Raw genomic sequence first — 10,524 nt, forward strand, 5'->3', positions numbered from 1 at the left:
CAACCAAAGTCCCCTGATGGAAGCCCTATCGCACGGACCGCATCCGTCATGGGTGTCGGCGTTGATTGGCCGCGCCGATGTCGGCCCGCCGGGGGACGATGCAATGTCCGGATTATTAGCGGTTGTCAGGTTACAAGCGCTCTTCGCCTTGTCGACCATGACATAAAACTCGCAAGATGAGCTTGATCTGATAATCAAGAGATGCAGCTGGGGATTGTTCCATGTCGGCAGATCATGGTGAGTTTACTGTGTGTCGTCCGCCTTGTCAGGCATCATGTAAAGAACCCCTCACTTTGCTGGATGGGCAGACTTGACCCTGCTTTCGTACCTTGTGCTTGACTGCTGTCAACGACATCGCCGTGTCTCCGTCTGCATTCTAGCCTGATGATTATACACTTCCGACACGCTGTCGTTGCTTGTCACAGGCTATCCCTAAATGCTATACAGTATTTAGTAGCATGCGAAACACAGCTTTGATGTGTTACTTTACCCCTTGAATGGTGAAACTATCTTGACGAACATGTGGGGAGCATCTTGACTGGCTTGGCATGGGTACGGTATCACAGTCTCTGCAGCAAGATGCGGCTGCCGGTAGTTGAAGCCGATAAGGCTCGTTCTAATAATACGCTGGCTTATCCAGGTCGATTATGATCGTCACTCTATCACCCAGAGGTTTACAGTTGAAGCTATGAAGGTGTATGTCATGACCCTCTGGGTCTATCAGAGGATCGACCGTACGAGTTGTCAGTACCTGAACAGGAATGCCCCAGCTCAGATGAGCCACCCAACAGAACCTTGTGAGAAAAAGCTAGATAGGAAAATGACGTCAATGACGCCAACAAAATCTAGCAAACAGACGCGACAGTGACAGTGCGTGACAGTGATAGTGCAGTGACAGTGCAGATATAAATGGCAATCCACACACTCGCACCCAGTTTCTCTTTCTAACCTCCACTTAGCATCTCCCAGCATTCCCAGCATCTTCCCAGATACTTTACTCCATCACGATAACCCTCGAATAGGTTCGTATTCAGAAGACACTCTCTCTGCCTACCTCTAACCGCTCCAAGTTTTCCACCCTCTCCAGATCGTCATGGGTGAGGGGTCAGAGCGAGGGCAGTCACCAGGCTCCGAAGGACCTGAGCCCCCCCTTTTTGAGCCCTCGGACTTCGAAATCGCGTATGGCCACGAGGCCTCCGACTATGGTCCTGAGAGCTTCGAAGAAATGTATGGCCCCGGGGCCTTTGAGAACCTTCACAGCCAATGGGGCAGCCTGGACTTGGCCAGCCCCGATGTCCCAGACTCTTCGGTATCTCCCATCACCACCACGTACCGTTGCGCTTGGCCGACCCTCCGGCCTATCCCCCTTGAGAGAGATTACCTTCTCCGGCTACCCAAGGATATCCGTGACAACTCTGTCAGAATCCAAAGCGAAGCCAGGAAAATCCTACGTGAGCTTGGCATCGTGGCCGCCAGCTCAGACATCGATATTTCCCGGGCGCGATCTGCCGAACCCGACGCCGATACCGCGGTCCCAACGCTCCTAATCATTGCAGAATGGGAGCAGAACTCGACGCATAGCTGGAAAGAAGCTGTCAAGGCAGTGGCTAGCTACGTTACCACCGTGCTCGGTAGCGACCATGGTCTAGCAATCGACATGATTGCCCATGAGAGAGTCGACGAACAGTTTTTGGGGCCTGTTCTGAACCAACCTGACTTGGCTGAAGCATGGCCCACGATCCGGTCCTTTGCTCAACAACGTCTTGAAGTCCATAGAGCAACCAAGTCCAGGATGACCACCATCGCTCTGTTCCGCATGGGATTTCACTCAACACCCTCCTACAACCCAGTCACTCTCTACATTTCCGTTGACTACAAGTCGGATGAATCCCGGTGGCCCGATATCACCCAGGACATCGCCCGTGGACTCTCGCGCATGGGCTGGGATACCATCCATATCCACATCGAGCACAACATGCCTGAGAGATATCCGTTCCCTCTCAATCCTCTCATCGGAAGCGCAAAGAAGGTGCGTGAGCGAAGGGAGGCTGGTAACCATCTCATCGAGGGTGAGTATCAACGTCAAGTCAACATGGGCGAAAGCATGGGTGCGTATCGGTATCTCCAAGACGACCAAGGTAACACAACGAATCCAAGCTCCGGAACACTTGGATGTTACCTCCAAATACAGCGAAAGGGCCAACCCCCCTCGGCAAACTTTGCATTGACCAACTACCACGTCATCCGTCCCTGTTTGGACGGCTTCAGGCTCAAAACCAAGATCCGCCCTCTCGACGAGGACACCAAGCAGGGTCTGACGCCAGAGGAACAGGAAGAGGATTCCAAGACCAGGGTTCCGGATGCCCCCGAGCGTTACTCCAACCTCTGGAAAGCCGACCACAAGGGGTTCGGGGTCCGCCAGTTCCCAGAGACGCTGGTCGAAAGCCCGGCCAGAATCAAGCATAACTACACCATTTGGAGCTTGGACCAAGATATCCGGTTCGAGTTGCAGGCAGGGACAGACCCCGAGGATGCCGCTGTCAGGACCGCGACCCAGGAAAAGGCCGACAAACTCAACTTCTTTGACCAAGATAACCACAAGCTCGGCCGCGTCGTGCTCGCCTCGGGCTTTGGTCGCAGGGCCGTCAGGGAGCCTGCCACTGAAGGGAAACGACGCCTGGACTGGGCAGTGATTGAGGTCGATGCAGCTCGCCAGGGAGCCAACATGATTCCCTCATTCGACACCTGGAAAGCTAAGTACCAGGACTACAATCTCTGCCCACCTCGCAATATCTGTGGAACACTTCTCAAGCCAGAGCCTGGGTCGCTCAAGGATATCAAGCCAGACGAAACAATCTGGAAGGTTGCCTCTACGACTGGTCCTACGGCGGGTGTCCTCTCACCAGACTTCAAACCCATCAGCACCCTGCTCGATGATGAATACATGGGAGATCACTCGTCGGTGGAGAGTGTCGTCATCGGACACCCTCAGGCTAGTACCACTGGGGATGGTGTCTTTGCTCTACCTGGTGACTCAGGCGGCATCGCCTTTAACAAGGAAGGAGTCGCGGTTGGTTTGGTGTTTACTGGACAACGGCCAAAGCAGTCCAAGCAGGGACTTTCATATGTCACGCCGCTCGACGACGCTTTCGATGACATGATGACAATGACGCAGTCATCGCCAAGCCAGATTCTTGAGATTACTCTTGCACAGAACTAGGGGGTGTTCTCCTCGTGTAGACAACATAGTTAGGTCCTACGACAGTAACTAAATTTCCTTGAAACCCCCAAGATAAGATTGAAAATTTCACGACAAAGAACTGTCTTACGTACACAGGTTTGAAGCTGTGTGGGTGGCATCGTAGCTTATTATTTCTTTCCGACAAGGAGCGCCCCTCGTAGCAGGGGAAACAGGTGCCTTCATGTCCAACCTCGACATGTTTCTTGATCCCGAGTTTCGACGTTGACGTTTTTGAGCAGCCTTCCACTGGGCACGGAAACTCCAACTTGAGATGTTCAGATCTCTGATGCAGGTGGAGAGCCTGGAAAGTCGCATTTGAGTGAAGGAATCCCTGGGTGCCTCTTCTTGATATGGTCTCGCATGGAAGATTTGGCCGAGGGCGTGTTGTACTAGACATCGCAACCTGGAACCGGACATCTAAGTGTTGGATAGGTGGCGCCTGGCGAAGGGTTAGCTGCTTCTGGTCTCGGTGTGATTGAAGAATCGTTAGACATAGGAGCCAGGCGTCTTCTTTTTCCTTCGGAACGTAGAGCTCCAGACTTGATTCATTTAGAACAGCCGATGAGGGAAATGGTGCATATCGGGAACTCACTCTGGCACGTTTCTTTGCCATCCACACGGTCGTCAAAAAACATGAGACACCAAACCAACCCTCTGCAGCTATCACGGCAAAATAGACTAAGTCTAAGGCCTAAGGCTTTTAATAAAAATATCATAAGTAATTAAATAGTATTAAAAGGTAATTATATTCTAATTCCCCTTATTTATATCTCTGTTTGCTTATGTTTAGACTATAAATATTTCTCCCATCTTAGCTGACGCGGGCGTCTTGGTGTCTCAAGTTTTTTTACGACCCCGTGCCATCTGAGCTATGAATAAGAGGTCCACCTCTTGCCTTGGATGACGAACTTAGATGTCGGGAAGTCGGATGTAATCAGAAAAACATCTAAAAAGCTGGAATACATCAGTAAATATCTTGCAAATCGAAAACCTTGGAAAGCTAAAGTAGCGAAACGGACTTGCATATGTGAGTCTGTTCACAGGAAACCACATGCCATCTCTGCCAGGGACAATAGTGTCGCTGTTCTCTTGAACAGCAACTCCAGTGGGTAGCAGGTAGATCGGCAGGGTGATGCTTTTGCTAAGTCGGGAGGGGGGTCTTTCGGCCACCGGAGTCTCGGCCACCTACGCTTACGGATGTCGACACCATCGAATGAGACAAGTTACGATCTTCGCTCAATGTCAAGTTTCTCACCCGCTGCCAGCCCTCTCGGCACGCCTCAAGCCCGCTGGCAAGATGCCAGACCGCTAGCGAGACACTCAACGCGCTCCGTAAGCTGTCCGTGACGTCTGAAAAAGCTCCAGCCGTCGATACAAGCCTCCACGGCCGCTACGAGCTACCACTATTGCAAAGGCGCCGACATACTGGAAGGACCTGCGACAAGACGACACCGCCAGGAGGACGGTGCTACAGGGGAGCAGGGCTGGCAGCTGGTAGGTAACTAGTAAAAGCCATTTATGCGGTTCACAGAGGTGATCCTTGGTGCTTAAGAGGGCGACTCTTGAAGCTTGCATTCGGATGTAATATCGGATGTAATGTGAAGTGGTGAGGAGTGTTGCATCGATAAACTGAGACCGAGGTGACATCTACGAACAAGTGTATCTCCGTATCCGTATCCAACAGGCCGATCAAGGAACGCTACGTATGTATGAGATCATATTCCATATTGCCTTTATGTGGTCCCGCTCTGTACATCACCTTCGTTCCTTTCTTGAATTGAAGCGGGTTGAAGCAGGCTGAAGCTTCCTCCCTCTCCGATCTCGGCAGGTGGGGAGGCGGGGGTGGGGACCTAGGGTTCTCCTCCAAGCCGTCCCCGACTTCGCTCTTCTCGAATATATTCTTCAATCCCCTCACTTCCTTTTCCAATCTCCCTTCCTACGACATCCCCCATTGCTCATTGGCTAGGTTGATACAAACAAGTATTGCAACCATGGCGGAACACAACATTGTTGTTTTTGCGGGCGACCACTGCGGTCCAGAGGTGACTGACTACTCCCGAGCTTTCCCACCCTTAACTCTGGACGGAGAGAGGCTGACTTTGGTTATTTGACAGGTTGTCGCTGAGGCAATCAAGGTACGAGTCTAGTATTTGCGACCGGCAATTGAGCACGTCTGACGCAGGATTCAGGTTATCAAGACGGTCGAGGAGCTGAGCCCGACTGCTGGCAAATTCAATCTGCAGGACCTCCTGCTCGGAGGGGTAAGTCGTCCCCCGACGACGGATCACACGAGCCCAAAGACATTCACGAGAGAAGTCTCTTGCTAACCTCGGCGTTTCTCCCCAGTGCTCCATCGACCAGACCGGCTCCCCCCTCACAGACGAGGCCCTCGCCGCCGCCAAAGCCGCCGACGCCGTGCTCCTCGGCGCCATCGGCGGCCCTAAATGGGGCACCGGCGCCGTCCGCCCGGAGCAGGGCCTCCTAAAGCTACGCAGTGAGATGTCTGCCTATGGAAACCTCCGCCCCTGCTTCTTCGCGTCCGATGCCCTCGTCGAGTCCTCCCCCCTGAAGGCGTCCGTCTGCCGCGGCATCGACATGATGTTAGTCCGGGAGTTAACCTCAGGCCTGTATTTCGGAGAGCGAAAAGAGTACGATGGGCACAATGCGTTCGACACTGCTGTTTACACGAAACCAGAAATCGAGCGTATCGCGCGGATGGGCGGCTACCTGGCCAGGACTAGGGGAGACTCGCGGGTTATCTCGCTAGACAAGGCAAACGTGCTGGCGACAAGCAGACTCTGGCGTTCTGTCGTTGAGGAGGTCTATAAAAACGAGTTCCCTGAGCTGAAGGTTGAGCATCAGCTTATTGACAGCGCGGCCATGATTATGGTCAAGAACCCGACGCAGCTGAATGGCGTCATGATAGCGCCCAACTTGGCAGGTAAGCGAGGCCCCTCGTCCACCTCGAAGACGATTTAGCTAATGTGTTTTCAGGGGATATTCTCAGCGACGAGGCGAGCGCCATAGCTGGAAGCATAGGGCTCCTCCCGAGCGCGAGTCTCTGCGGGATTCCGAGCTCTCCAGTGCCTGGTATCTATGAACCAATTCATGGTGAGACTCCTATCCTGTTGATGTAGACATCAGTCGCTAACGCAGATGACAGGTAGCGCGCCGGACATATCAGGGAAAGGGATTGTCGTGCGTCAAGACCCCGTTTTAGGCGATTCCTATCGATTCGCTACAAGTACAGAGCTGACATGATTTCCAGAATCCCATTGGCACCATCCTTTCCGTGGCCATGATGTTCCGGTACTCTCTGAATCTCGCCCACGAGGCTAAAATCGTCGAGGACGCGGTCCGCACCGCCATCGACGCCGGGCTGAGAACCAAGGACATGGGCGGCAGCACGAGCACCGCAGAAGCAGGAGATGCCATCGTTGCTGAGCTGGTCAAGATTCTCAAGGCGTGAGATGTCTCAGGCGAAAAGGAGAATAGACAGAGAGGTTGAAACGGGAAAATAGGGAAGATTTGAAGAAAATAGTGGCTGGGAAGCGAAACGAATCAAGAACAGAAGTGGTGGAGAAAAGCAGTGGTTGACAGAAAAGCGGGACGGTGCGCTGGGGACGTGGAGGTTTCGGCCAATATACTGCCTGCTGGACTCGATATCGATTTTCCTGACCTTGTTCTCCTTGGTCGTGCTGGACCTTGAACCAGCGAGCAAGCGCAGAATACTGGCTTCTCTCATCAGGGCCATGACAGTACTGCAGTACGTCAAGATGATCTCGATGCAGGGCACCTCAATAGTGGTGTTGGAGACTCAGCTTTCAAGTACAACAATCAAGGACATGATCGAGATGCCAGCATAACGTTACGCATCTACACTGTGAATACCCCCAATTAAAAGTAATCACTGTTTAAACTCGAAGCAAACCTGCAAGGGGCATCGAGACGGTTTCTATTGTTCTTCAAGCGCAAGCCACGGACGGCACTTCGGACTTCGGCTAGCTCCAAAACTTGGTGCGGACGGACGTTGACAACCCCGATTGTCCGAATATCCGGGACAGGGCATCATTGGATGAATGTCTACTTAAGGGCGTCGAAAGTCTCCATGTTTTTTGACATGCGTGCATTTCTTACGCGCGGCTAGCCATCGGTTTCTCATCATGACCTGGTTCCGAATGATGATGGCGGGTGCGTTGACCATCATGACAACAGTGCGGTGTTAGCCGGGCTGCATGGTTTTCAGTATTGTTCTCTAACCCCTCTCATGGGACATGATATTGTTCTTTACTCGCGATATTGTCTCCCCACGCCACTCGCGGAAGAATGGTGTAGTTCCGTAATTCTGCGACCTCGGTCGATTTTCGCAGTGGGTGGTGGAGCTCTTTTCTTCAGCTGGACTAAGAATAAAAGGGCAGCTGTCTTCCTCCAGAAGTTCGTTCTATAACAACAACAAACACTCTTTTACAGGGACAACAACAACAAGATCAAGTCAAAGAACCATGGACGCTCAAGAGTTTCGTCAAGTGGCCAAGGCGGCCATCGATGAGAGTGAGTAAAACTCCCATGTCATGATGCTTTTTGAAAGTTGCCCCTCCCCCGCACTCGGAATTCGGAACGTTTTTTCCACGGACATCTCAACTTCGCAGAGAAGATCATTTTAACTGACATTGAAAGTCGTCGACTGGGATGAAAATGTCGCCTCTCATCGCGTCGTCTCCGACGTGAAGCCCGGATACCTCCGGCCTCTTCTCCCCTCGGCGCCGCCTCAGGATCCTGAGCCGTGGTCCGATATCCATCACGACATCGAGACCAAGATCTTTCCCGGCATCACTCACTGGGCCAGTCCTCGCTTTATGGCCTTTTTCCCCTGCTCAAGCAGTTACCCGGCCGCTCTCGCTGAGCTCTACTCCAATGCCTTCAATGGCGCCCACTTCAACTGGATCTGTAGTCCGGCTGTTACTGAGCTTGAGACTGTTGTCATGGATTGGCTCGCTCAGGCTCTTGGTCTTCCTGAGTGTTTCCTGAGTGGAGGATCTACCCATGGCGGCGGTGTCATCCACGGAAGCGCCAGTGAGGCTATCCTCACAAACATGGTGGCCGCCCGTGAAAAGTACCTCGCCGCTGTTACTGCTCACCTCCCTGACGACACGGACGAGAAGGAGGAGGCTCTGTGGGAGTTCAGGAGCAAGCTTGTTGCTGTTGGTAGCTCGGGCACTCACTCGAGCACCAAGAAGGCTGCTCAGGTCCTCGGCGTCCGCTTCGCTACTGTTCCCGTCTTTGAGGAAGATGGCTTCTCCATGACCCGCGTCGCTCTCGAGACTACCATTTCTGACCTCCGCGCTCTGGGCCTGCATCCCTTCTACATCACCACAACCCTTGGCTCTACCGATGTATGCGCCGTCGACGACTTTGAGGCTGTCGTCGAGGCTCTCAAGCCCACCTTTGACACCCCCAACGAGATCTGGGTCCACGTCGACGCCGCCTACGCAGGAACCGCCCTCCTCCTCGATGAGAACAAGCACCTCGCCAAGGCCTTCTCATCCTTCCACTCATTCAGCTTCAACCCGCACAAGTGGATGCTCACCACCTTCGACTGCTCCGCCGTCTGGGTCCGCCGCCGCGCCTGGTTCATCCAGGCCCTGAGCATCAAGCCGCCCTACCTGCGCAACCAGTTCAGCGACGACGAGCTCGTCACTGACTACCGTGACTGGCAGATCCCCCTTGGCCGTCGATTCCGCTCCCTCAAGCTGTGGTTTGTGCTCCGAAGTTTTGGCGTCAAGGGGCTTCAGGCTCATGTTCGTCATGGCGTCGAGCTGGGAGAATCTCTGCAGGCCAAGATCGAGTCTCGACCTGATCTCTTTACTGTCTTCACCAAAGCACGCTTCGGACTGGTCACCCTTCGTGTCAACGGCTCTTCCGAAGAGGAGATCAACGAGCGCACCGAGGCCGTATACGAGAAAATCAACGCAGACGGCGAGTTCTTCCTCACAGCGACCGTCATCAACCGCAAGTTCGCCATCCGCGTGTGCACAGGCGTGGCAAAGGTGGAAGAGGAGCACATCCAGCGGGTGTTTGAGGTTCTGGTCGAGCAGGCAGAAAGCCGTGTGCTCAAGAAGCCCGTGACCAACGGGGCGGCGGATGTCCAGATTGCCAACAAGACCGAGACTCCCCTGGTCAATGGGGCCAAGGCTCAGGCGACCAAGGCGTAGATGGGTTTTGGAGTTTGGTGGTATATATATCCCGGGATGGGGTGGATGAGATGGTGTACACAAAACTGTCTTTCTGTCCTTGTGCTTTCTCTTTATTGTTGTCACAATAGTAACTTGACAATACATTCCTTGCCAATACTTTCTGTTGCTGCGTAATTCATTGTGCCCATTCAATTATGAAATTCATCGAGAGAACCTCCTCCCTCTCCCATAATCATAATAATCATCCTCACTCCCACGCCTACTCGTCGACCTATACCTCCTCCTCCCCCGCTCATCATCCCAATTCTCCCTCTCACGCCCGTCATGCTTCTTTTTATATCTGTTGAAATCATAGTTGAAAAGCGTCAGAGCGCCCAGCAGAGCGAGTACGATGCCCGGCGTCCAGTCGAAGCCGCATTCTTTTTGTTGGATGGGACGTTGGCGGTGGGAAGGTGGTTGTTGTCTTGAAGAGTGATGGCGATGGCTTCGGGGAGGTTCTGAGGCTGTGTCTCGTCTTCTTGCCATGAGGGGCGGCTTTGTAAATGTGGATTTAGTAGTTGATAGAGCTGATATTGAGGATAAGAGATATCGTTGCGAGTGGTTGTGTAGTTGACGAGTTAAGCCAGCAGATATATGTATTCCGTATGTGTGTGCATATGTCTCGATCAGACGTCAATACATGTCGTATTGTCTCTCATCTGTGACATGAAATCTGTCCTAGTCACCAACCGCGTTTCTGTTCAGCTTTGATGTATGCCTCTAACATATCGAGAAAGGTCCCAAGTCGTCATTATAAACTTCTCGCCGCCCCCGCAAACGAGCAGGGCTGCTTTATGTCACTCAAGGCTATGCTTCTCGGCTTGAACCTCATCATCTCCAGTTAAATCCTTGGATGTGCCTGTCACCAGTGACGGTTGGGCCATGGCTGACGCCAGTTGGTGTGACGCCCCAGGGTCCAACTCGAAGCCTCATCCATGCTTCATGATGTCACCCCTGGCCTTGGCCACCATCAGGACTTGGAACATCGTCATCCCGCATGCCAAGAGTCTCAGTTGCCCGTAACACAAGATCCACGAGACTTGCTTCCTT

General features: G+C 53.0%; 3 protein-coding genes across 3 annotated transcripts; all 3 read left to right on the forward strand.

The window, feature by feature from the left end:
• Positions 1-1,093: 1,093 nt before the first annotated feature.
• Positions 1,094-3,220, forward strand: NCS57_01233300 (uncharacterized protein; the record flags this gene model as incomplete). Its single annotated transcript, XM_053062010.1, has 1 exon — positions 1,094-3,220. One exon carries the CDS (start codon positions 1,094-1,096, stop codon positions 3,218-3,220), a length of 2,127 nt encoding a protein of 708 aa, XP_052908538.1.
• Positions 3,221-5,232: 2,012 nt separating this feature from the next.
• Positions 5,233-6,710, forward strand: NCS57_01233400 (3-isopropylmalate dehydrogenase; the record flags this gene model as incomplete). Its single annotated transcript, XM_053062011.1, has 7 exons — positions 5,233-5,283; positions 5,356-5,376; positions 5,431-5,502; positions 5,588-6,182; positions 6,236-6,352; positions 6,405-6,439; positions 6,510-6,710. The coding sequence occupies 7 exons, from the start codon at positions 5,233-5,235 to the stop codon at positions 6,708-6,710; spliced, it is 1,092 nt and encodes a 363-aa protein (XP_052908539.1).
• A 970-nt stretch (positions 6,711-7,680) lies between these two features.
• On the forward strand, positions 7,681-9,453 carry NCS57_01233500 (uncharacterized protein; the record flags this gene model as incomplete). Its single annotated transcript, XM_053062012.1, has 2 exons — positions 7,681-7,792; positions 7,919-9,453. The coding sequence occupies exons 1-2, from the start codon at positions 7,744-7,746 to the stop codon at positions 9,451-9,453; spliced, it is 1,584 nt and encodes a 527-aa protein (XP_052908540.1). The 5' UTR covers positions 7,681-7,743.
• Between the last annotated feature and the right edge of the window lie 1,071 nt (positions 9,454-10,524).

This window comes from Fusarium keratoplasticum, chromosome 10 (genome assembly GCF_025433545.1).
Source record: "Fusarium keratoplasticum isolate Fu6.1 chromosome 10, whole genome shotgun sequence".
In the NCBI taxonomy this organism is placed as follows: Eukaryota; Fungi; Ascomycota; class Sordariomycetes; order Hypocreales; family Nectriaceae; genus Fusarium; species Fusarium keratoplasticum.